General features: G+C 48.2%; 10 protein-coding genes across 10 annotated transcripts; 4 read left to right on the forward strand and 6 right to left on the reverse strand.

The window, feature by feature from the left end:
- The first annotated feature begins 667 nt into the window (after window positions 1–667).
- BU24DRAFT_381045 (general substrate transporter) lies at window positions 668–2,918 on the forward strand. The gene is made up of 4 exons (XM_033524733.1): window positions 668–1,000; window positions 1,059–1,164; window positions 1,252–1,759; window positions 1,821–2,918. The coding sequence occupies exons 1-4, from the start codon at window positions 938–940 to the stop codon at window positions 2,764–2,766; spliced, it is 1,623 nt and encodes a 540-aa protein (XP_033377361.1). The 5' UTR covers window positions 668–937; the 3' UTR covers window positions 2,767–2,918.
- Window positions 2,919–3,751: 833 nt separating this feature from the next.
- BU24DRAFT_497588 (MFS general substrate transporter) lies at window positions 3,752–5,445 on the forward strand (the record flags this gene model as incomplete). The annotated part of the gene is made up of 3 exons (XM_033534286.1): window positions 3,752–4,044; window positions 4,105–4,561; window positions 4,624–5,445. 3 exons carry the CDS (start codon window positions 3,752–3,754, stop codon window positions 5,443–5,445), a joined length of 1,572 nt encoding a protein of 523 aa, XP_033377362.1.
- Window positions 5,446–5,856: 411 nt separating this feature from the next.
- Window positions 5,857–8,219, reverse strand: BU24DRAFT_455942 (uncharacterized protein). The gene is made up of 5 exons (XM_033531400.1): window positions 7,876–8,219; window positions 7,100–7,798; window positions 6,934–7,023; window positions 6,779–6,874; window positions 5,857–6,686 (listed from the first exon to the last, which is right to left on the reverse strand). The coding sequence occupies exons 1-5, from the start codon at window positions 8,178–8,180 to the stop codon at window positions 5,894–5,896; spliced, it is 1,983 nt and encodes a 660-aa protein (XP_033377363.1). The 5' UTR covers window positions 8,181–8,219; the 3' UTR covers window positions 5,857–5,893.
- Window positions 8,220–8,858: 639 nt separating this feature from the next.
- BU24DRAFT_359397 (putative epsilon-lactone hydrolase) lies at window positions 8,859–10,053 on the reverse strand (the record flags this gene model as incomplete). Its single annotated transcript, XM_033524039.1, has 5 exons — window positions 8,859–8,996; window positions 9,042–9,631; window positions 9,699–9,844; window positions 9,894–9,925; window positions 9,973–10,053. Coding segments are annotated over 5 exons (987 nt in total), but the record flags the coding sequence as incomplete, so codon positions are not given.
- Window positions 10,054–11,071: 1,018 nt separating this feature from the next.
- Window positions 11,072–11,860, reverse strand: BU24DRAFT_402374 (NAD(P)-binding protein; the record flags this gene model as incomplete). Its single annotated transcript, XM_033525523.1, has 1 exon — window positions 11,072–11,860. The coding sequence occupies one exon, from the start codon at window positions 11,858–11,860 to the stop codon at window positions 11,072–11,074; it is 789 nt and encodes a 262-aa protein (XP_033377365.1).
- Window positions 11,861–13,212: 1,352 nt separating this feature from the next.
- On the forward strand, window positions 13,213–13,707 carry BU24DRAFT_437535 (uncharacterized protein; the record flags this gene model as incomplete). Its single annotated transcript, XM_033530212.1, has 1 exon — window positions 13,213–13,707. One exon carries the CDS (start codon window positions 13,213–13,215, stop codon window positions 13,705–13,707), a length of 495 nt encoding a protein of 164 aa, XP_033377366.1.
- A 580-nt stretch (window positions 13,708–14,287) lies between these two features.
- On the reverse strand, window positions 14,288–16,603 carry BU24DRAFT_381056 (P-loop containing nucleoside triphosphate hydrolase protein). Its single transcript, XM_033524734.1, has one exon. It carries the CDS (start codon window positions 16,479–16,481, stop codon window positions 14,499–14,501), a length of 1,983 nt encoding a protein of 660 aa, XP_033377367.1. The 5' UTR covers window positions 16,482–16,603; the 3' UTR covers window positions 14,288–14,498.
- A 363-nt stretch (window positions 16,604–16,966) lies between these two features.
- Window positions 16,967–18,950, reverse strand: BU24DRAFT_497592 (uncharacterized protein). The gene is made up of 3 exons (XM_033534287.1): window positions 18,741–18,950; window positions 17,680–18,666; window positions 16,967–17,618 (listed from the first exon to the last, which is right to left on the reverse strand). Exons 1-3 carry the CDS (start codon window positions 18,873–18,875, stop codon window positions 17,136–17,138), a joined length of 1,605 nt encoding a protein of 534 aa, XP_033377368.1. The 5' UTR covers window positions 18,876–18,950; the 3' UTR covers window positions 16,967–17,135.
- Window positions 18,951–19,311: 361 nt separating this feature from the next.
- On the reverse strand, window positions 19,312–21,104 carry BU24DRAFT_359137 (amino acid transporter; the record flags this gene model as incomplete). The annotated part of the gene is made up of 5 exons (XM_033524025.1): window positions 19,312–19,945; window positions 20,013–20,358; window positions 20,414–20,772; window positions 20,834–20,902; window positions 20,983–21,104. The coding sequence occupies 5 exons, from the start codon at window positions 21,102–21,104 to the stop codon at window positions 19,312–19,314; spliced, it is 1,530 nt and encodes a 509-aa protein (XP_033377369.1).
- A 551-nt stretch (window positions 21,105–21,655) lies between these two features.
- On the forward strand, window positions 21,656–24,031 carry BU24DRAFT_455947 (uncharacterized protein; the record flags this gene model as incomplete). The annotated part of the gene is made up of 7 exons (XM_033531401.1): window positions 21,656–21,795; window positions 21,847–22,781; window positions 22,833–22,862; window positions 22,913–23,098; window positions 23,144–23,319; window positions 23,380–23,477; window positions 23,547–24,031. Coding segments are annotated over exons 1-7 (1,938 nt in total), but the record flags the coding sequence as incomplete, so codon positions are not given.
- Window positions 24,032–24,574: the final 543 nt, after the last annotated feature.

Below are 24,574 nucleotides of genomic sequence, written 5' to 3' on the forward strand. Positions count from 1 at the left end.
TGTGGCTTGTTGCCAAACTATAGACTGTGCCTCGTGACAACTTTAAGACGGCTATCACGCAGATTTTGATCATTTTCTTCTCATAGATGTCAGCAGACTGAATTCAAAGTGTGCCCCATTCGAGAGAAATCGAGTGTCGATGCCCTCGACTAGTCGTTATGTTAGCGAAACTTCAAGAAAGATATCAGAATCAAGGAATCGTGTACCATCTCAAACGCGTCCCATACAACAGCCGACAAAGACACGACGCCCTTCAACCCCAAAGACGTACGATTTCGGTACTAGATTCCTCCTACAGAAATTTGCTGAGAAACTATTGACAATGTAGGGAGCTTGGCATGGTTCCGACCGGTAAAGCCGACTGTGCGTGCTCCACCAAGCCTGTCGGATGTTCCGAGATGTCGAAACATGGAATGAACATGGAATGTTGGTGGGAGCATGATGTGTTCAAACTATCGGAAGTGCCGATATCACCATATTCATCGTATGGAGAGACTAGTTAGCACATGCGAACCTTTGGAATCTCGGCTGCTCCCCGGCCATCTCGACCCTCGCACCCTCGTAACGTCGAGGCTGAACCTGCTAGCTTTCACGCTAGCAGCTACCAGTACATGCAGCGCCATTGACTAATTACAGATTTTGCTTAATGCCAAAACTGCGTTTCTTCCCCAGATTCCTTTTGGATTTTTCCCCGGATTTGAAGTACATGCCCACGCTGGAGTGATGGGCCTTGTGGTGACTCGGCCTTCATCATCGAAGGCCCGAACTCGCTCCTCGTGAAGGTTCACGCCAGACGTCCTTAAACATATAAGACACCACCGACCCAACATCCTCATCAACTCTCATCATTCGGTCATTGCAAGAGCTCCTTTCTGATACATCTCGCGAGCGGAGGTTTTATTCGATCACGCTGCAATTCACCTCATCATCCCCGAAAATGTTCGGATCAAAGAAAGAACAAACTGTTGGACAAGACACAGCAGGAGCCGAGCTTGCTAAGGTATGTCCATGCTGTTGCATGGCATATATCAACTAGATATCTTTGCTAACCTTGCCAGGTATTGCCCAATACTGAAGTTGCGTGGTATCGTACAAAGCATTTACTGCTACTCAATTTGATGCTCTTGGTGCCATTGTTCTCCGCGTCTGCTGTAGGATACGATGGTAAGTCCAACCTATCCCTGAAGATTATGATGCAGGAGAAACTGCTCTTGAAATATTCTACACGTCGCTTACGCCCTCTGTCACTAGGTTCCATGATGAACGGACTGCAAGCACTTCCCCAGTGGCGAAATTATTTTGACAAGCCTCGCCCAGCGCTACTTGGTGCGATCAACGCCGTATATCCGTCATCTAAAATTATTGGATTGCCTTTGGTTGCTTGGGTCTCGGACAAATGGGGACGCAAGTTGCCTCTCTGGATCGGGCTTTGCAGTCTTGTGCTAGCCCCAGCGATTCAAGCAGCTGCGTACAACTTGCCGATGTTCATCATCGCAAGATCCCTTATCGGTTTCGCTACAGTCTTTATTGCACTACCAAGTCCAATTCTCATTGCAGAGCTTGCCTACCCAACCCACCGTGGAAAGCTCACGGCATTATACAATACGTTTTTCTTTGTTGGAGGCATTTCTGCAGCTTGGATAACCTATGGGACATTTCGTATGCATTCGACAATGGCCTGGAGAATCCCATCGGTTTTTCAAGCCTTTTTCCCCTTCCTCCAGTTGCTAGGCATTTACTGGGTCCCTGAATCTCCACGGTAGGTCACACTTCGGTTCCGATTCATCATATTGCCTACCACTAACCAAAGTACTGTCTAGTTGGCTTATTGCTAATGACAGAGCGGAAGAAGCTCGTGCAATCCTTACGAAGCATCATGCAGCCGGTGTTGCGCACTCACCTCTCGTTGACTACGAAATGGTCGAGATCACCAAGGCGATTGAGGATGAGCGCAATGCAGCCGCGAAAGCTGGTTTCGCGACACTCTTCCGGACGGCTGCAAACCGCAAGCGTACTTTTATCGGTTTCACCCTCGGGTTCTTCAGCCAGTGGAATGGCATCAACGTTGTGAGCTACTACCTCACTCTTGTTCTCAACACTATTGGCATTACGGAAGCCAAAGACCAAACATTGATCAATGGCTTGCTGCAAGTCTTCAATTTCATTGCCGCAGTTTTTGCCGGAGCCATGATGGTTGACCGCCTCGGTCGTCGCAAACTCCTCCTTATCGGTACCGGCGGATTGCTCTGCAGCTACATTGCCTGGACTGGACTCACGGGCTACTTCTTTACCAGTCGAGATGCTTTGGCTGGCCGTACTGTGGTTGCGTTTATTTTCATTGCTTATTTCTTCTACGACATCTCATGGACTCCTCTGGCCATGGCTTACACTGTCGAGATCTTCCCATTTACACTCCGCAGCCGAGGTTTGACCTGGACTCTCACGTGTTCCTACGCCGGATTGATCACAGCACAAATGCTCAACCCAATAGCCATGGCTGCTCTTGGCTGGAAGTACTATATTTTGTTCTGTTGCATCCTCGTCTACCTTGTGGTAGTGATCTGGTTTATGTTCCCTGAAACCAAGGGAAGGTCGCTGGAGCAGATTGGCGAACTATTCGAGGGGAAGACAATTACCGTTGAGGCCGATTACATCTTGGCTAAGGGCCCAGTCGAAACTATCGAGGATCTAGATCTAATTGAATCCGATGCCGGAAGCAAGGCCGTGGGAAACCCTACCGTTTCCGTTCGTGCCCAACGGGTTTGAGGACTCGTACCGTAGCCCATTGGCTTCTACTTCAGGCCCTGAACACTGAGCCAGGCCGTTCCGCAAAGACTTAGCTTAGTGTGTTATAGGAGTGGAGGAACTAGATCTAGTGCTGGTCATATTGTGAGCCCGGAATCATGTTGAGAAGTTGGAATTAGCAATATGTATAAGCAAGTCTTCAATTGGAATCCTACGTCATGGTGACTGTCTATCAGTGCCAGAATCCTCTTGACTTCATGCACTCATGTGAATAAGAAGCATTATCCTGTACTGTCATGACCTGTCAGGACCTTTTAATCGATATCTATAAGTTATTGGGCAGTTTGTACTTTGACATGCTGGATGATAAGAATTGGATGGTCGCACATTAGATGATCTGTCATTGATCTTTCCACAACACATCTGCCTACGGCTATTGAAATATGTATCTGTGCTGCGCACATGTAGCATCCTGTAAGCAGGTGTGTGATGGAAACAGAGTTCGTTGCAAGATTATTTTGAAGAAGTGCTGGTTTTTCCGCATCGTCGAGCTGACTGTCAGTTCCTCGATGGAGCATATGGGTGTTGTCAGCCCTGCGACTTTCCCGACGCTGGGGTCTCATCCGAATGCCAGGGTATAAAAGGAGACAAAAACCAGCCACTCCATGTGGCAAGGTTCCCGAAGGAAAATATCCTTCGGGAACCACTGACATCCCCTGCAAATATCATTGACACATTGGGGCCACCCCCGCGGACCTGGGCCGACGCTAGGGCGCTTCATAGGCTAGTGTTTGGGTGCCCTTCGGCTTCTCCCCGACACGATCTGCGGTATGACAGCTCCGATGATATTTGCTCAGGAGTTGCTTAGCGCTACGTAAGAAACACTTTATCAACTAGCAAATTGGCAATGACACATTGTACACTATACATACTGGCCATATACTAAAAAGATTGAACTCCATTCAATCATTGCCAGCTGTGAAATGCTGTTTCACTCCACCACAACATGGCCGCAATGGATGACAAGAACTCGGAAATCACAACGCATCGAGACGCAGCAGAGCGGAGTGTTGAAAAGCCGCACTCAGGGACACCTACATCATCAAACGGATCATCGCATGCCGACCATCTAGCAGACAGCGCGGACAAAGAGTTCTCCCAAACAGTCGATTCTTATCATTCCAGTCACTCTGATCTTGTAGACTGGGATGGCTTGGACGATCCGGACCATCCTACAAACTGGCGACCGGCCTTGAAATGGCGCAATGTTCTCGTCGTCGCAACGTTAACATTTCTCACGTTAGTAGTCAGGCCCAATCAATGCTTCGTCGTCCCATCTAAACGCTGATCAACATACAGGCCGTTCGCTTCTTCAATGTTCGCGCCAGTGCTTGATCAAGTAATGCAGGACATGGGCACCTCGAACCGCGATGTTGGCTCATTCGCCGTTTCTATATATTTGTTGGGATACGCTTTCGGGCCACTCTTCCTTGCTCCGTGCAGCGAGATTTATGGCCGCCTTCCAGTTTACCACGTGTGCACTTTCTTGTTCATTCTTATGAACATTGCTTGTGCACTTTCTGTTAACATGCCCATGTTAATCATATTTCGCCTCTTTACGGGGCTTGTGGGTGCATGCCCCTTGACTGTAGGGCCAGGTACGGTGTCGGACTGCTTCAAACAAGCAGAGCGCGGCCGAGCCATGTCGGTGTGGACGATGCCTGTTCTTCTAGGCCCGTGTGTTGGCCCTGTAGTTGGTGCATATGTATCTCGTGCATTAGGATGGAGATGGGTATTCTGGGTCCTCATTATCATGGTGGGTTATCTTTCGAGCGCTGGTCACTATACCATACCTTTGAGCTAATTGCTTGGTTCTAGGCTGTTGCCGTTTTCGCCCTCTCCATAGTGTTTCAACGAGAAACATATCCGCCGACGCTTCTCGAACAAAAGACCAAGAAATTGAGGAAAATCACTGGGAATCCGAGCCTTGAATCGGCAGCGACATTTAACAAGCCGCAGAGACAGGCAATTACTACAGGCTTTGTCCGGCCAATGAAACTGTTGTTTTACTCGCCAATAGTCCTGGGACTATCTCTCTTGACTGCAGTCGCTTACGGTACTCTGTATCTCCTCTTCACGACGATAACTGAACTTTTCCAAGTTCAATATGGAATTGTCAACAACGTCGGACTAGTCTACTTTGGATTTGGTTTCGGTCAAGTTGCTGGACTGACGATTTTTGGGCTCGTTTCTGATGCCATCGTTCAGAAAATGTCGAAAGGTGGGGAGATGAAACCGGAATATCGTCTTCCTCCAATGGTCCCCGGCGGTGCCATGATTCCAATTGGACTGCTGTTGTATGGCTGGACAGCTCAATCCGGGGTGTTTTGGTTTGTACCTATCATCGGCACCGTCCTGATTGGTATTGGAATGATCACAGTCTTTACGCCGGTGGCCACATACCTTGTCGACGCTTTCCCGGCATATGCCGCTAGCGCTACAGCTGCAAACACGGTTTTCCGCAGCATCGGAGGAGCACTTTTACCTCTCGCTGGTCCCAAGATGTATCAACGCCTTGGTTATGGTTGGGGAAACACACTACTAGCCGGGATCTCTTTCGGCATGATGGGGATGATCTGGCTCTCGCTAAAATACGGAGAGCGACTGAGGACAAATCCCAAATATCAGCTGAAGCTGTGATATCGGCTAGGAATTCCAAGACATTGTAGTAGATATCTTGATATAGAGTGTTACAGGCAATACCTAGCAGTCCAGGTCGGTCCCGTAAAACTCAATCCGCTTCTCGTTGTGGAATCTCACGTGTGTGACGCCTCTTGCGACATACAAGAACCAAATTTGGCGCCATTACAGAACCATGCATTTATTTAGTAGATCTCTTATACCGTATCGCACGGCTTGATGTCTATGTAAGTTCGTAAGATGACTTGCAACGGATGGTTCTTAGTCCCTGTATAAGTCGGATTTCCTGTGAGCCCAACATACTCGCAAAGTCATTAGTAGCTGTTGGTCCTGCCAGAAAGGCGGATGCATATCTTGCAGAATGATGCTCAAGTACACGTCTTGAATCCGGTGGACAGCATTCACCTGTTACGCGGAATGGCATTTGACAATATATAGTACACGAGATCTAGGACATGGCAACCTGTGGTTGAAGATTTTCTAATCCAAGCGAGATGAGTCGAATGCAATCTGCTATACTCTCCCACTTTTCCCAAGCATAGGCCTCCAAGTGTGATACAAAACCCGCTACGTTTTCATGCCAGTCTTCGGGCAACCACAAACGTGAGGCAGCATTCAGTAGCGGAAACTGACGACTACGAGCGGCACCGATTAAGATCATTGAGCTGGTGGTGCTGTTGCGGATCCAAATCCACACACCCTGGTCCGTTCGTTTAGGCTTATGTGAGGCTTGCAATTTCCAAGAACAGTACTGTAGGCCCAGCGTGGCGATAGCCGTGACCTTATCGAGCGTTTCGTGAGGCAAGTCGAGATGATAGTTAAGGCATAGCTGGATGAATGGCCGACATAATAGTTCGCGAATGAACATGTAGCGTGAACGCAGTATATGTTTTAATGGATCGGGATCAGCTGCAATGGATGCATCTGGCCTCTGGAACGAAATTTCTGGCGGAATGGACTGATACCATTCCTCCAGTTGAATCTCAAAGATCTCGTGAGTACAAAATAAAGCTTTTACTTGACTCTCGCTCGGACACGCGTTGACTTTGACCCTCGTATTCACGATACGGTTGATAAGATGACGGGCGGCGATATCAGTGAGATAAAAGTACCAAGTTGCGAGTTCATCATTTGGGCTCTGCAACTGAGCATGATTAACGGCCGGCGGCGCAGGGAAGACAAGTTGCTCTTCGATGTGCTCTAGAACAGAGCCATGCATCATCAACTCGTAGCGTATCTCTCTGGATCGAATTAACATATTGATATTATGTGCATCGCAAGGGCGAGAGAGCGATTCTTGGAAAGGGGTTCAACGCTCCTCAAGCACACGTACAATTCTGACTTGTATATAGTGTAGAATACGCTTTGTTCGATGTTTTGCGATAAGCTTGGAACATCCGGGACTTCTGGGTGTAACGTTGACTTTGACCTTCGATCATCGTCAGCTCGCGCTCTGACAAGAAACATGATATTCTGTACTGTACCCACCTGGCCTGTATGGCAGAATACCAGCAATTTCCAGCCATGGTGAAGTGTTTCCAAGCATTCAAAGGCTGCAGATTGCACATAAACCAGATCCTATCAAAGACAATCAGATGAGGAAGGCTGTACTGGCGAGGACTAAGGGTCATTCAGTGACATCAACATTGCTTACCCTGCTAAGCACAAGCATTGTGCAGATTCCAAGGTGTTATAGCTCATTGCTCGCCCCAGCCTTTTAGATGCAATGCTCCAGAATCGGTATGCAACATCGGTGTCATTAGACTTTGGATCAGGGGGATTGCCTGGCGAGAAGACATCGACGTCTTGACACAAGGCACCAATGGCACAGACAAGTGCGACCAGACAAGTCCGTGTTGTCCAGTCAAAGCCATTTTCGGAAATATGCGTGATATATTGGTCAAGAGTGCTTATGTCAAGCATCGGGTTCACTATATGAACGACTTGACGATAATTTAATTGCAGCCTTGTGAGTTCTGAGATTGTTATTTTTGGAAGCTCTTCGGGTGTTGGAGGAGGTGTCCTCTCATCTACTCGAATAGGCTCGATCCCAGCAGGAAACACATGCCATTCCAACACAGAGTTGAGGCCTTGTGAGAAAGTTGGAAGCTGGGGGTCATGTAGACCATGACGATTGGGAGTGGTGTGAAGATCAGTGGGAAGGTTGGTTGTCTGATCACTGTTGTGATCCACTGCTAGAGCACTGTTAGAACCTTCGCCGAGAGGGAAAGTCACGAACGATTCGCCGGAACCCGGAGAGACTGTATCAGGCTGACGAAAGCGTGACTCTTCCTTGATCAGTTGTGTCAATTGATTAATAGCATGCAGGACTTCGGAACTCATGTCTTTGAATCTGTGACCAGCGTCGATCACATCAGCGGGCTATCTTCCAAAGCATCTATCGAGCCAAAAAAGAAAGGGAGCACGTACGATGTCAGGTCAAAGGCCGTAAGATCTTCGCCATCGTATTGGCAGATGGTGTTGGTCCTCTCACAGTACCCGCATAAAGGCCTTCGACCATCGCACTTGGTTTTTCGTGCGCGACAGGTGGCGCACGCAACTGCAGCGCGAGTCCTCAGGCGGTCCTTCCGACCCGATCCCGATGGGCCGGAATCGTGTTGGCCAGTACTCGTAGTGTCGGTTGTTGCGGTGCGGGACCTCTTACTAGGCCGTACGTTTGGAGGGCTTGATTGATTATCTCCAGAACCCCGTGGGCGATGCATCGACAGATCCATCACGGGTGCACATGTGCTTAGTCGATGTGCGCAAACGATGTGCAGGAATGCTGGGGGTCGGCTCCTCCCCGATGCTTAGGATCCCAGATGTTTTATACTTTGACGTCGAGCTTGGACCATTTAACGAGCGGGGCTCGACACCTGGGTCTAGATGGGAGGCATCACTGTCCTATTTTCTATGCACTATTAGCAACAGCAATGTACTAGCGGACTAGTAGTTGAGTAGGTGAATATTAGCGAATCCCTGCTGTTGTATGCTTTTTGCCCTTTCCCGTCATTCGGATCTGTTTAATATTTTGCCAGCAGTCAGGGAAGGCTGTGTTATTCCATTCTCCCATTCGAATTATACACCCATTTTATTTTTCTTTCAAGATGACATACCTCGTCCATCATTGCAGATCATGATACTACAGTAGACGACTGGCCTAGTAATGTGAAATAAGTGCTAAGGTTCCCGTCCAGATTGCAGGGGTTTTGGAATATACATTTGGAGGTATGTGAGATGAATCAAGTGGATCTTTTAGGGCAATCACCAATGAAAAAACCTTTCTCCAGAGTGAAAGGAGATTTCACAACGAAGAGATTATTTTCAATTCATGGCTAGTCTGCATAAGAGTCCAACATGTACCGTTTTGCATCTTAAGCTTAGTGTAGATCGTCCCGAATATAGATCCTCTTTCAAGATAGACATGAAGATAGCCATCGCTTCAATGCCTGGCCCTGCTTAATTTCATGCCGATCACCAAAAAGAGGCCAAATAAGAGGCGCTACATGGCATTCGCCCGCTCCAATAGCAATCGTGGTGTCGTTGTGAGTCTGATGTTCACAGTCAGTATCGTCAACCAGGAACACAGCTGCAACACTAACTTGGTATTTACGGTACCAAGCAATAATGGCATCCAACAGGACTTCGTCCTCACCAGCCAGGACGAGCGTCTGTTCGACCGGGGTTTCCTTCCACCACTCATCTGGGGCCAGCACGGCTTCGGTATACGCATTAGATTTGGTTCCATTCAGAAACATTTCTGACCACAGTTCGGTCACTGCAGGAGCATCAATATCCTTGTGCGCGTTGTTGGCACAGCTGGGCCAGTCTTGGCTGAACGATACCCATGGCGACATCAATACCGCTGCCTTCAATGGCTGGTCAATCTGTAAAGGAGGAAGATCCTGACAGGGGTGGTTGAGATGTGACAGTAATGCTAAGCAGCAGCTGGCACCAGCAGAATCCCCGATCAGCACAATATCTGAGGGTTGGCGTCCGAGATCCTCAACGATATACCGCAATGCCTCTACAGCCTCTTTGAATTGTACCGGATACGATGCATGAGGAGTCAACGTGTACGTGGGATAGTACCAAGCCGTGTCGATATTGCGAGCGGCAAGATCTTTCTGGATGCTGGGCCAGAACTCCAAATAGCTCTTTGTCGCATCCATAGCAAATCCCCCGCCTATGTGGAACCAGGAAACGAGGTCAGTCGTTGTTTGGTACAGACAGTTGGGAAGGTCAGGTATTACCATGGAAGTTCACAAAGATGTATTGTGCTGATACATTGCCAATCCAGAACCCTGTTCCGCCATTGGCCGTAGTTACGAAGTGTGGGGCAATTCTATGCTTTTCGCAATATTTGACATAGATGTCATTATAGGATCTGAACATATACCTGCAATTTGTTAGTCGTCGGGTCGATTTCACTTTGCTCGTTAACATACTGCAGCTGAACTGGGCTAAATCTAGTGGTCAACTGCGGACTTTAGTCGATGGATAGCGAAACGGCAGTAGAATGGTGACCTTCTTGACACATGCCTGTATGATATGATGCTGGAGCGTGTCTGAACCTTTCCTACCTCGAAAGGGGCCAGTAATTGCTGCTCTGGTGATCGCAAAAACTAACACTGTTAGTAACAGGCTCACTGGAGTGAAAATAACGAACCCAGTGAAAGTGCCCCGATTGCGACGTCCAGCTTTTCTAAGAGTGTGATAGAGACCATTTCTACAACACTGCTGTGTAAGAAGTACGTTTGGGCGCGCATAACTTACAGTGAGATGGAAATGTAGAGATAACCTTCGCTCATCCCTCGGCACCTTCACGCCTCGGCATGCATCACTAATCACTACTCGTCTTGCAGCAGAAGTTGGCGGGGCTTCGTGTTAGATCATATGAAAATAGTTTAGGATCTTGGATGTACTCTTCTTCCAACTAACATCGTAGACCTGCGGATGATCCAATCCGTCGGTTGGGTGGCGGAAGGGCTCCCTGATATGAGCAGCCTCTTCTATTTATCACTTGTCTTGGGAGTACGATGGCTACAACTTAGACAGTACATTGGGGATCAACATCACAATCTAAGGAATCTTTGATGCAGCAACTACGGATCTTTTATGGGCTTATTACTGTGCACGGCGCTAGCAATATCCGATCAGAGTCTTAATGAGCTCCGCTCCGTCACTATGGTGAATATGCAACAAACTAGTTAAAATATTGAGTATCATATACGAACATTATACTTCTAACATCTCGTCTTTGATACTAATTGGGCCAGAAAGAACCCAGATCACTCTCGTTACTTATCAGAACTTCCCGTCACACACCCTATATAACGATGCCGAGTCGTATCTATTATGATCCCTACCAAAAGGGCTTCTATATGCGACAATACAAAAAATACCAGATGTCATTCATTGTGATAGAAGAGGGGGCCCGATATAGCTGAGGACATGATGGCAGTGCATAAACTTGCCAGAGCTCTTGAAACGATCAATTTCTCTCCTCGATGAGCAGTTCTCCATTGAGGTGTTCAATCCCGTGAGCGTCCGGCTCATGAAAGATTTCCGAATATTGAATCGTAGAAGATTGTCGGGAGGTACGATCAAGGTCCGCCTCGTAAGGTCACAATTTCGAGAACATCGACTCCTTCATAGCACGAACATCCAACTCCTGAGTCCAAGTACTCCTTGGTTGCATATGAAGGAACCAGTACGTCTCTGCCAGATCGCTTGGCTGCATCAAGTACGAGGTAACTTCCTTCAACTTTTCTTCACTTCCGTCCCGCTGCCATTTCCTTCTCACAACGCCACCTATCAACTTCCCGTCCACCGGCCCATCGACGATAATGTTGACCGAATGAATGCCTCTGCTCTGATACTCGCGCGTGAGGACTTGGCAGAGTGATCGAAGTCCAAACTTGCCAGGCGAAAAGCTTGCGAGGCCTGGCATGCCACGAAGTGCACCTGTAGCACTGGTGAAAAGGATTGTACCCTTTCCGGCCACGAGCATGTCAGGAAGTACGCATTTGCAGGACCAGAAAGCTCCGAAGAGATTGATCTTGGTGAAGTTCTCGAATTCTTCAGTTGTCGTGTCGAGAATAGAGCGGCCATTCACTCGGCGAGCGCCGGCGTTGTAGACAAGAACTGATACAGGTCCTAGATCGGCGCGGATCTGATCGAAGCTGGAGAGAACGGAATTTTCGATGCGTAGATCAGTTATATAGTAATGTGCTGTTCCCTTTTCCACATCGTTGTCGATTCCATGGGCAATCGATTTGAGTACACTCTCCGTGCGCGCAAGCAATGCAACAACAAAGCCTTCGTTTGCGAATCGACGAGCGACGGCTTCGCCTATGCCGGGTCCGGCGCCGACGACTGCAATAACTGGCTTTTTGGAATTGTTAAGAGACATTATCAGCGTACTGCAGTTTGAAAAGTTACTCAATGGTCGCAGGGTTTTAATCAATTGGGAACGAGCTACCTAGGTACGCATTGAGAATGCGGGGAGCATCTGTTTAGTCGAGCCGAGGCACTAGACCGCGAACGATTGATTAATGAACACTAGTGAACCTCGGCCCTTTCACGATGCTTGCTTCCGCAAGGTAGACTCGGGCACCCGCAACGGTAAGAAAGATTCAGCAATCGTTGCCCGTCGGCCCGGAGCCGCTCGTAGACATGGTTCACTCCTCACATTTTTCTACCCCATGAGCTTTACCGACGCAAATCAGAGCCGAGAGTTCAGATTGATTACTGAACACGCTATCGTCGAAGACGTACCTAAAGGTTACTCGAATGGAATTTGCGTGCACCATCGTCTGTCCCTGGCGCAGGATCATTGTTGAACCAAAACTAATAATATGATTAATGTTTCATTGTATGTGGAATTTTCTCAGCGTTCCCTGGAGAAACATCGAATTATTGCCGCGTACCGGCTGGAAAGGAACACTTCTAGTACAGCTGACGCCCGCTATGGGAACGAGACATTAATTGACAAAACAGACGAGGCGTTAACGTCATTAGAATAGTACTGATTGTATGTTCCCAAGCACGGTCATTTGTGGAATTTATATACTCGTCTACACAAAGTGTTCAGGCACGCATCATTCTAGCTACATGGCGCTCTTGTATACACGATACGCGAAGAGATAGCAGCTTATACTGAGACTGATTGACATCAATACGTTTGAATAAACAATACTTGAATAGTTTCTTCGACGAGTTTCACACCTTCGAACACCTGACCTGCCAACGAGTCAACTTTTCCAAGAAGTAGGTTAGTTAGGGTTTGTGAGACATGAACTGATATCGGAAAGGTGTGTTCAAATAGACATCTTGTTGCTATGCAGCATAGCAAGCGCACTAGAAGGACAGATCATTCAATATCTCTATCTATAAAACTCGACCACTATTTCTGGCTATTAAGACAGAAGACGATCTGACTTGAAATTCGCTAACTGTAAGATCGCAAACACGCACTCACATTGCGATCGGATATCGTGTCAAGGTGTAATTAAACGAGCGAACCACTGGGTTATACTTCTAAGTGTAGTGGTGACATTAGCTAGACTGTATCATATGTAGTAGCTGCTCGTACCCTAGCCATGTGAAAGCAACGCTGTACAGTTCACTAATCGCAAGTGATCTGCCACCGAGGGCCGCGGGCGCGCAACACCCACTGGCTGCATAAGTACCCTTCCGCAACCGACTCAATTCCTCACACACTTTCTTCTTGCAAGAATATTGGAACCCTGCCAACTCAAGAATATGACGCCTTCGAAGTTCCAAACTCTGATCGTTGGGGACGAGGATATTCATGCTGCTCGCAAAAGACGAGCAATCTACCTTCGCCCCTTCATTCTATTTTACCTGAACTCTCTCTTCGCCGAGGTGATATTCCTGGCAGTCGGTGTGCTGATCATGACCGGAACCAAAGACCTGATCTACAAGATCCTCTGGACGCTCGTCTTCTGTCCGCTAGGCATGGGCGGCGCCATGGGAGGCTTAATCAACTGCTTCATCGTGGACTACCATTACGGCAGTAAAGCAGTCCACTTCACCGCCCTTCTATCCCTCCTCGTCCTGAGCAGTTGCAACTATCTATGCTACAGTCTTGATCGCCACTTCGGTTGGTTCGGGGCATCAGAGCATCCGTGGTGGTTTCATTGGCGATATCCAATGATCTATGCAGTCGGTTATATCAACGGCAAGCTGCTTTTCACAGATGCTGGTCAGGCCAAACTTGCTCGTATGGGCCTTTGATGCATCTATGCGCAAGAAATGCTTGGGCGATACGATTGCTTGAGAATTGGGCTGCGGTGTCGTCTGATGGCTTGTGACGCACGGCTATCTGCTCAAGGCATGAAGGACGGAGTGCAGATTCAATCCAGATGGGCGAGGTACTGAGCGGCCGGTCGTTGAGCCTTTCATTGTACGAGGTCGTCTGCGGGAGGCAGACTTGATGAGTTATATCGCCGTTATAGGTCTGAGATGCAAGATTAAAATGATTCAGCGGATGGCGTACAGATATGCTTAGTTAGGGAATTTTCGCCAGGCAAGTAGGGTATAGAAACTTGGCCTATGATCACCCATCAGGCCGATCACTTGAGATTGTCAATGTGTTTAATGATCAAAACAAGTAGCTTCCTACCATTGTTCTTTTTGATGAACCCTACTTATTGATTAGGACCAATTCCCTTTTGTTATTAGCGGAAGCTAAGGAGGTATCCTTTTATTTTATTTGTTAAGGACCCTCAGTTCTCCTAGTGGAAGTTTCCACTTATTCTTATGACAACTTGACCCTAGAGTAAAATATATCGTAGTCTGACAAGAAGTAAATAATCAGGCAATGATCGTTGAATTATCCAAGGTCTATATTACGGTGGACAATGCTTGATCGTTCTATGAACTACGAATCATGGTGTTATCCGGTTACAACATCTTAATACAGCTAACGACCACATGAGACTTTGACTACAAAAAGGTATGTTTGTAGTATATAATCAGAGCATATCATGAACTTTTTTGAGAACCTCAGCGCTCACATTGCCTCCTTACTCCTCACGCAATTCCCAAGAATCGTCATTCGCAATGCCCGCCTTTCCCACCTCCATTATTCTCAAAACCTCCTCCAGCACCTCCATAGTCAAGTTGGAGCGCGTCCGTTCCCTCGCAATCGCACAAGCCAGCCTTATAGCACTCTTTATTTGCCGACCGTTCAATCCATGCCGCCCAAGCGCAGCAGTGCTAACATCATCCGCAACGGGCAACGCGACGCGCTGGAGCAAATTCCCCCAGATCTTCGCCCTCGCCGCCGGAGCTAGATTCTCGTATCGCAGCGCAAGCGTAATCCTACTCTCGAACGCCGGATCCAACGTGCGCACGCGATTCGTCGTGAGGAACAATATGCCAGAGTGGTACTCCAGAAGGCGCAGCATGACGCATACCATTGAGTTGCGGACCAGGTCTGAAGTGCGGCGTTGCTCAAGAAACACGTCTGCTTCGTCCAGCACGGTGATTGCGTTCCACTCTGAGCACAACTCTAAGACATCTGCGAGGCGGGACTCGAGATCTTCGGCTGTGATGCCCAGTTCGCCCATGGTAACGTAGTATAAAGGACGGTGTAGGACTTCAGCAACAGCTTCGGCGGTAAGTGTTTTTCCGACACCGGGAGGGCCATGCAGCAAGAAGATGCTGCCGCTGCGCTTGTTGCCGACGATATCGTCGACGTCGGAGTCGTTTCCATATCTGACCAGCGCGCGGATGAGCTGTTTGCGCTCTTCCGCCAGGACGAGATGTTGGAAAGCAGTGTCTTGGAACTGGATCGGCGATAGACCGGAAACGAGAACGTGGCCCCAACACTTTGCCGTGAAGCTGAATCCGACGAGGGCAGGCCAGCAGTAGGGAATAAATTCGGTAGGTACATCGTCCCAGAGCGTGAGTGTCTCTGTTGTCGAGCTCTTGGTAGACTGAGAATTGCGCCAGTGCCGATAGCGTTCGGCGATCTTCGTCAGGGCAAGAGCTGGTTCGTCCATGCCTTGACAAGCGTGGTGTCCCAAAGGAGCGCCTCTGCCTGCATCAATCATGACACGACCTTCTGAGGGAAGCTGACTAGTTGACGTATTCGAAAGTGAGTTGTAGCTTGGACGAGATGGGCGAGCGTGGCGGAAGAACGTGCCGCGAGAGTATGCCAGATACTTAGCACCACCGGTCGCAAACTCGACGTATCGTTCTCCTCGCTGTTTCAAATACTCCATCTCGCCAGAAGGCACGGGCGTATACGTGAGCTCTGAAAGCGATCTCGCGCGGACGCCTGTCCAACCGTTCAGTTGCTCCGTCAAGCTCACGACTGTGAAATGGCTTCCCACTGTTGCCACAAACTCCATTGTCCAATTAAAAGTCCTCTGTATCCCCGTCAAGCCTCTATTTTCTTGATAGAAAGACTCGGTTACCAGGAAAATAACAGTGGTGCCTCCGGAATTCATCACGGTCTGCACTGGCTCTCCGGGATGGTATAGTTCGCCCAGCGCGTCGAAGGTGATGAAGCCACGCTTGATTGTATCTCTTGCTTCCTGAATTTGGGCATCGAAAGTACGCTCAAGTAGTTGGATAACCTCTTCTAGTCCCGGAATCTGTATGATTTGATCCGTCCGACCAATTTGGAATCCGAAGCCTGACAGGAGATTCCAAGTCCTTGGTCGCCAGTACTGCTCGAAGGCTGGTGTAGGGGAAGCAATGCCTGCGTTGTACTTTGCGACAGTGTATTGCAAACCACGCAGTCGCCCTAGGATTTTGTATGCATCAGATGCAGAGACATGATGCAGGCGTGGTACGCCTAGAAAATGGCGGATGATGGGCTTGAGAGAAATAGAGCCAGTGGCAGCTTGTGCATCATGAAATTCCAATGCAAGGTCCTCTGGGGTGCTTCCATTGACTGAGAATGGAGGACTTGTAGGATCCAACGTAGTCATTGTGGCTGCTTTAGTTGTTCGTCGCACAGGAGGCGGAGGCGGAGGTGCTGTAGGAATGTTCGCCATTTTTGGTACTATTGTTGAAGTTGGATAGGCATGCAGGATGTACGTTCGCGTTATATATCCATCGAAGATCTACTTCGCGATCAGCGACTGATGAGGAAGCATACGTAACCCGTCTCAACTAATTGAATCTTCCGCTGTCAAAATAGTAAAGTTTGTTTATCTCATCATATTTCTACGGTAGAAATGCCGAATTATAGTGGTTGCCTGTTCGGGACGCGTATTGCATTATTTTAAGGTTGCAAGGCAGAAAGAATTGCCCACTACTAGCACTTTTCCGAGGTAGCTTTGTCTGGGCAACAACGTGAAGCGGGATGAAACTTCCAAACCGAGCACAAGACAATGCCTCGGACTGGAAACAGGAGCCAGCAAAGGGTAATACAATTGTTACCAATATTTTAACATATCTTAGAAATAATGCTAAACCAATGAGGTTGAATACAGGAAAATATAGGGATTACGAGGCGCTAGAAAAAGAGAATCACGGTGTACACATAATCATATAGACAGTCGTTGATCATGGGAAACAATAGAATCAGCTATAGTTACAAGATTCAGCACGTATTCGCAGTATTATCTCCAATGACGGAATGTTGTAAATAGCTTAGAAGTCATTGTCAAAGACTCTCATCGTTTCCCCCCTCCTTTTCTGTGGCGTCAACCTTTCTTCCCGCCACGCAGCCGTCCCCACAAATTCCTCTTCCTCATTTCCGTGATCCTTACCCCCGCTCCGATCATCACAGATGCAAGACTGTCGTCGTCTGCCAGACTCTCCTGCCTCCCTTCCCCATCAATCGCCTCAATCTCCCTTCGCACATCTTCGTCAAAATGTTTCTTCTCCCAACCCCACCAGATGCGCCATCCGACGGCTACGACGATTGTGAGTGGGACTGTGACCGCCCAGTACACCCAGAAGAGCTCGGCTACGACTTTCGACTCTTCCGAGTCGGATGAAGGAGATGAAGGAGACGAGGGACGCCAATTGAACATGTCCATGCTAAATATTGTAGCAACTGCTGTTCCGGGAAGGAAGAGCGTGGTGAGAAATGCGAGCGTCTTCATCGCCGCGCTATCGCGACTCGAGGCTGCTGCCATTTTGGCGGAGAGTCGCGAGTCGGCTTGGGAGGTTATGCTGTACAGCTGTTTGAAATCCATTTAGCATGTATTGATTAAATGTCAATCAGGAGATGGGTTTACGCACGACGCTCATATCAGCTTGTCCAACCTCTTTCATGGCTGTCATCTGTCGTTTGAGACCCTTTGCGAGGGAAGTCAGATGCCGGACCTTCGCCCGTGTGGAGCGTGTCTGTAAATTTGATGTAGCGTTGCCAGTCGCTAGCTGTGATAGTTCCACAAGGATGGAGTCGAGGTCCGTAACCGCTTCGCATTGCCATTCCGTGACGCTACAGAACCAGATGATGTCGAAGAGTAAACTACTCAGCCCGACAGTTAGATCCCGCAAGTTGACCTTTGCCTGCTGGAATGGCTTTTCGGTGGCAATGTTATGTCCCTTTCTACCTGCGAGGCGTCCGGCTCGCGTGGTGCCTAATTGGCTCTGAAGCTCAGTATGCTGGTTACCGAGAATGATGCTACAGAAATAGTCCGTGCGGAGGATGTGGTGATTGAGGAGAACCGTTGGGAGACACAGTGGGAGAGTCCATTCTTGCTGCACTTCCTTGAGGAGGTCTAGGATTTCAATCCCAGCGGTGTCGCGCCAGAGCGAATATCCGTTAGCATTGGCAATCACACCAGTGCCGTGGAGGATTCCGGTGGATATGCCAGTAGTGAAGTCATGCGTGATAGCGAGGCCGTAGTTACCGACTTGGAACTTTTGAGGAGTCTTGAGGATGATTGTGAGAAAATCAGGGGATCCTGTGATAGGGTCGAGGCCAAGTGTGTGGGTTAGATATCCGGCTTCAGGGCTGAGCGCGATAAGTGTGCTTGCTGGGAGTCGGAAGTAAGAAGAAATTTCGCGGAAGGTTTCTTGCTTAATTGGGTAGCTAGAAGGTTGGTAAAGGGCGCGCTCCAGAATTAGCAGACGAACACCGCCAGTGACCATGGCGTTAGGATCGGAGTTCATCGGTACATATGTCCCGCTTTGGTGGACCCACGACAGGATATCGGAGTTACTTAGGAACCCATAGCGACATGAGTGTGATGGGTGATCGAGTGAGCCATTTGGAAGTTTCTATAATGTAGCATTAGTTGATCGTGTATCTAGAGACCTGAAATAAAGATGAGTATAAGAGCCTAGGTCTTTACCTTTGCAAAAGTAAGGGCTTCGAGGAAGTCGGATTGTTCGCTGCGGTCACCGAACCAGACCTGATTATCGATCGAAGGGGTCAAAGCCAAGCCACTCTCATCAACATCACGATAATACCGCTCGTATGAAAGCATTGTGCTTCCTCAGCAAACAGTGGTGCTTGCTGAGGAAGCAAAATGTTTTGAAGTGCGGCTGAGGTTACTTTGAGCGGTGAGGCTGAATCGAGACCGTGTGGCTCAGCTCAATTAATATGTCGAGGTGGCTTTAGGGTTAGCCGCGGGACCATCCGCCCGGCGCCAATGCGGCCTATCAAGAGATGAGAATCGATGAGGGAGGTCTTGGTACAGACGCATGTACCTCAATACCTAGGTACCTAGGTACTTATACGATCCTACATTGAAAACTAAGTTGTATGAGGGTCAGTGGACAAGAATGCTCAGCTCTACTCTCTACTTTTCAAACTAAAATTGTAAAGCCAACAAAAGCGAACTTGGTAGTGTAGTTGTGTAATTGAGAGTATCGCTAATGACAGTAGCATGCTACAACAGTATAGATTCCAGCCGGTCCATCTTATTTCACACCCTCTGTATCAATGTTCAACTGCATCCCCCTCAGAGCCTCCAGATTGATGCCCTTATAGTTTCCCCCAATGCAGACCCAGAGCAAGGCGGCTATTCCCATAGTCGCCAACGAGACAACCCAATTGTAATTAAAGGAGGCTACAGTCCAATTCGGGGTCGTAGGAAACGTTTCCATCACGATCAGCCAGCAGCCAGTCACAAACCCACAGAACGCGACCGGCCAACTCATCCGGCCAAGGTTCCACGGCCCCGGAGTGTAGCGCTCTTTAGGTGCGACAAGTCGTAGTCCTATGGGTAGGAGATAGACAAGGACATTCATGATGACCGCAAGGGAGTATATGATGGGACCCGCAACAGGGGACAAGCTAAAAAGCAGCGCAAGCACGGTGCCAATGACGAGTAGAAGTGTTGAGTAGAGGGGCATACTGGTCCCGGGATGCACGTAACTGAAGAGGTGGGGGTAAGGAAGTCCCCCATCTCGCGCGAAGGCGGCGATCTGGCATGCGCTAGAGAAGAGGAGGGATGAGCCGCCGAAGATTGTAGTGGATACTATGATGATGAGGAAAGTAAAACCGAGCTTCACACCCCACAGGTTTAAAATGAGAGTGAATAATGGAAACCCGCTGTAGATTTAACGTTAGTCAATGGCTCGGTACAGCAAGTCCAAAAGAGCAAAAGATTGACACTTACGATGGATCGGTTGCCGCAGCCTCAATATCCGTAAGGCAGAATGAACAAATAAGACATACTATCGTACCCATAGTAGCCATAGCTGAGAACGAGATTATAATCGCTCTTGGTGCAGTGGTTCGTGCATTCTGTATTCCTTCTACTACATAGCATGGCGATTGCCAGCCAGTGACAGACCAAAAAGCAGTGAAGAAGGTGAAAGGTACAGCCACAGCTCGGCTCCATTCTGAGAAGTTCTCGTACTTTAGGAGGGCAGTATATCCGCTCGCAAAAGAGATGTTCTGGGCGGCTTGTGAGGCTGGCAAGGCTACAATGAAGATAGCGGTGGTGGCGAGAACGACTCCACCTGAGGAAATGGTTTTGTTAGTGAATAACTACGTTAACGAAGGATTTTTACGTACTGATTGCGACCATGACCATAGCTATTTTCTCAAAACGTAACATGTTGAGGAGTGCCCACAAGGCGAGGATGGCTAAAGCCATAGCTAGCATTTGCGGGTTTGTCGGAGTCCATGTTGGTACCATTACTGGAATGAGGACTGCATAGGATGAAGCGCAAGCAAAGGCAAAACTGGCAAGGCTTGTAAAGAGAGACAATGTTGTGATCCATCCAGCTATGAAGGATAATGGCTTGGAGAAGCGTGGGGGAGCAAGAGCTGCAGTGTACCAGTAAAAAGCGCCATTCGTAGGCATTGAAGAGCACAACTCTGCAACAGTCAGAGCTTGTGGGAAAAGAAACACGCAAGCAATCACCCAACCCCTACAGATCGTTAACCTGAATGCCGATTGTGCAGAGAAACGAATTGGAAGGTTAACCTTACCATGTCAAGCCCCAATGTCCACCATATATGATCTGGTAGAACGAGTTGATCAGGATAGCCGCCATCGGACTACGCCGGCATTAGTAGAGCGATGCGAAAAATTACTGATGATGGTGGTAAAAAGTGAAATCGGGATTATTTAGATTTACCTCGCGAGAGCCAGGACCAACGCAATGCTACCCACACTTCTGAGCACCCTACGATATGACTGATCGTAACCAAGATGCTCGACAACCCCATCCTCAACATTTACCGACGCTATGTTGGTCATCACTGGTTCGGCTTTCTTCGAATCTTTTACGTCTTGTTGATCCATGATGTCTCAAGTCCAGCGCAATGAGACTGGAGGGAAAGTTTATAGACTTCAGAAGGAGAGAGGAGTAATGCCAACAGTAATGTCCTGGCTTTACCTGCTTTTGTATTCCAACAGACGACGATACTTTATGCAACAATCGTCCATACTGGGTCAGACAGGGGCGCCACCAGACCATCCCGTTCCCCGCATGCACGATCCACAGATAAGGCTTGCGAGCTCAATAGTCGTCGAACTGGAATCAAAGAGAGTGTCGGATCGGAAAGTGTTGATTTCAACTTCACTCATGGTGCTGCGCTTGAGACCCTTGGTCCAGGACTAAATTGGTGGCTGATCTGATTGGGCTAAAATCGCCGTTCGTAGACATGAAGCACGACCAAATCTGCCGACCACTGTTGGGCCTTGCTCTAGACCCCTTGCGGAATCGTGTTCCGTACCAAAGGTTTTCCGAGCAAGCCGGCTAGTCCAAGTAATAATGTTATCTTAAATTGTTCTTAATTATCCTACGAGTACATCAACCTTTCCTCCGACGGCCATATTTTCTGTTGGTTTCTGCGTAAACAATCACGGCCCGCATTCTATGCACCATTGCAGCCATGCTCTATCTAATTAGGCCGAAATGAGAGCTTGTGATCGGTGTTGGGCGCTTGTAAGTTTGTAGATACATTCCACGTACTTGGTTCAAGGCTGATTACCCCAGAAAACGCAATGCGATGCAGGCAGTCCCTGTTCGCGTTGCAGGAGACTTGGGCTCGAATGTGGAGATAATCGACCAGTGCGCCGCCGTGGCAGACCCAAGAGACACACGGCCGACCGTACTGGTCTTGCCCCAGTTCAGTTGTTACCCTCGGCTCCAACATGCACAAATTGCGATGACGAAGGCAGCGGAGATGTTGGAGATGATATGGAACCTGACTCTATCGACACCGCCACGCATTCTGAACAGAGCCCGTCTTTTGTGCCATTGGGCGAATCACCCTTACCATTAGAACATGAAAGGATCTCTCCGCTGCACAGACCCAGCAGTATTGATGAACAATTGGTGATGAGTTATAGCGCTGGTACTAGCCCTATCGAAGATGAAGAAACTAGTGGCCTGAGTGTGGTCTATCGAGATGCTGGAGCAAACGATCCAATTCCCAATGAGAAAAGCGAATATCTACTAACCTTAGGCCTCAGTCTAGATATTGTCACCCGGCTTCTTTCTCATAGCTTTGCGGAAATCACTTGGTGGGGACTTCTCGCCATTATCCTGGACGATGCCACTGGTCCGAGAGAATATTTGCTCACAGCGAATACCTCGTCGGATTCGTGGGAAATCCTGTGTGCTTTACTGGCAATCGCCCTGCAAGTAGACGACAGCGCCACTTGCCTTGCGCCACACGTCTCTCCTGAACTCGTTATTGATACTCTCCGTATAGAGGCGCTTCGTCATATTCCTACACTCACTTGGAAGTCTTGCGATGTGAAACTCAGCCAAGCATCGATATTGGTCCTCTTTAGTCACTTCTGGTGTATGCATGATTCTCTAGTTACAATTGCATTATCTTGGAACTCCCTGGCTAGGATAATATGGATCGAAGTGCACAGCCGCGCGCTCTCCCTAGAAGGTGTTTTGGCTACTAACAGCAAATGGTGAGAATCGTCAATGACCCATGAACAGAATATCTTCGCTGAAATATCTAGCATACTGGAGGCAATTGAGATACAAGAAACGTAAGAACATCAAATCTTGTTGTAAGATTGGAAATTGATTGTGCTCGTAGAACTTTGATGCTACTTCATCCCTCCTACGAAGCGACCTGCCATCAACAGATACGGGACTATGAAAGAGATAAAGACGACTTGCAGCCAAATGGAGTTTTGGAATCAACTCCTAGTGGCTGGAAGGTATTTGTTGAGCCATCGTCATTGCGGAACGATCTCTATGGAATTATATTACCCTTGGCACGGTACGTGTTCAGTGCCAAAAGCCCGTACTTCTCTAATCTGTATAGATTACTGAGAAAAGCACTGCAAAACGAAAAAGACGAAGAATTAAATAATGAGCTTAGAAGGCGACTGGAACAGTTCTATCTAGATTTCCCCAGTTCATTAGTAGCCCTCGATGCGGTGACATACCCATACCAAGCAGAAGCTATGATATGGTTCCATGGGGTATACATGTTGACTTGTATGTATAATGTTATATCTGAGCATTCTTTCTTGTGGTATAGTTATTGACGCAGGCTAGATTCCCATAGAGATCTTTTGGGGCTGTTGCTGGACCCATGTTGGCCGTCATCAGACACGTTCTTTAATGCGTTTGAGCATTCACTTTTACTTGCCGAGGTATTCTACATTGATTGTCCTGGTGGTAACCTATGTGAAGCGGAAATGTTTGCTAACAATGAAGCTCAGGTTCTTCCCACGCTCCTATCAATCGATCCCTCTCTTAAATCCATATCTGCAAGCACTACATTCTTCATATTACTATCCTCCATAATCTCAGCGATCGCCTTATGGCAATTCCATGAGCACGAATTAAGTAACGGTCCGATAAAAACAGCGCAGAATTTGCCACACGGTTTGAGAGCAAGCATTGAAATACATATTCACTTCTTCGACTCACTCTTGAGTTCGCAGCATCGCTTCAATTTGGATTTGTTTAGTGCAGTATGCACTATCCTAAAGGCCCTTATAGGAGAACGCGACTCTGATGTTTCACAAACAATGGCAGGCACACTATATGTCTTAGGACATTATAGATGGTGTGACCAAGGTACGGGTATCATCAAGATGACAGACAAAGCCGCCAGCAGGTTTTGGCACAGCTCTGAATTCCATTGGGCTGAAAAGCTGTCCTTGCCCACAAAGTCTGGACTCAATGATGAATCAGATCGAAGAGCCGCGATAATCGCACTATGTAATCCAGAAGCCAGGGTTTGCAGGTTGCCTTGTTTTGATTTGAACATTCGATATCTGTCTTCACCTGAAGTGGGAAGCGAGCGACTTCTTCATCCCCCACTATTCACTTCGGGTCTTATCTTGTCTCCCAGAGACAATCAGTCGCTACGAAGATGTGAGTAATATTTGGACCCTCTACTCATGATGTTTCGGTGTTGACAGTACATTTTCCTTGCCAGTGATCTACCGATGCCAGATTGCATTAGTCGCGATCAACGGGTCTGGCGATTCCATGTTACACCTGTTGTTGCCGCATGCTATACAGTGGCCCGAAATTCTTCACGGTATGATGGCGTTAGCGGTTAGAGGATCGGAACGTTCCACACAAGAATTTTATCATCACGAGGCCGCGCTGGTGACTCTTCAGCGGGAGGCAGCACAATTACAACACAATGAAAAGGACACATCGAGAGTCTTGAGGGCCCTATGCTGCTCCCTTTTATTGGCTGTATTCGGGTTTTCGCAATGTGATGGTTCCTGGG

This window comes from Aaosphaeria arxii, assembly GCF_010015735.1.
Source record: "Aaosphaeria arxii CBS 175.79 unplaced genomic scaffold BU24scaffold_15, whole genome shotgun sequence".
Taxonomy (NCBI): Eukaryota; Fungi; Ascomycota; class Dothideomycetes; order Pleosporales; genus Aaosphaeria; species Aaosphaeria arxii.

Bases quoted from the DNA above. Each gene is read 5' to 3' on its own strand.
- BU24DRAFT_381045 (XM_033524733.1), top strand. From the start codon at position 938: ATGTTCGGATCAAAGAAAGAACAAACTGTTGGACAAGACACAGCAGGA. The intron at 1,165-1,251 runs GTAAGTCCAACC...CTCTGTCACTAG, and splicing joins GTCTGCTGTAGGATACGATG to GTTCCATGATGAACGGACTG. The intron at 1,760-1,820 runs GTAGGTCACACT...AGTACTGTCTAG, and splicing joins TGGGTCCCTGAATCTCCACG to TTGGCTTATTGCTAATGACA.
- BU24DRAFT_455942 (XM_033531400.1), bottom strand. From the start codon at position 8,180: ATGGATCTGTCGATGCATCGCCCACGGGGTTCTGGAGATAATCAATCA. The intron at 7,024-7,099 runs GTAAGCAATGTT...TGTCTTTGATAG, and splicing joins CAATGCTTGTGCTTAGCAGG to GATCTGGTTTATGTGCAATC. The intron at 6,875-6,933 runs GTGGGTACAGTA...CGATGATCGAAG, and splicing joins TATTCTGCCATACAGGCCAG to GTCAAAGTCAACGTTACACC.
- BU24DRAFT_381056 (XM_033524734.1), bottom strand. From the start codon at position 16,481: ATGGCGAACATTCCTACAGCACCTCCGCCTCCGCCTCCTGTGCGACGA.
- BU24DRAFT_497592 (XM_033534287.1), bottom strand. From the start codon at position 18,875: ATGCTTTCATACGAGCGGTATTATCGTGATGTTGATGAGAGTGGCTTG. The intron at 18,667-18,740 runs GTAAAGACCTAG...GCTACATTATAG, and splicing joins AAGCCCTTACTTTTGCAAAG to AAACTTCCAAATGGCTCACT. The intron at 17,619-17,679 runs GTGCGTAAACCC...GATTTCAAACAG, and splicing joins GACAAGCTGATATGAGCGTC to CTGTACAGCATAACCTCCCA.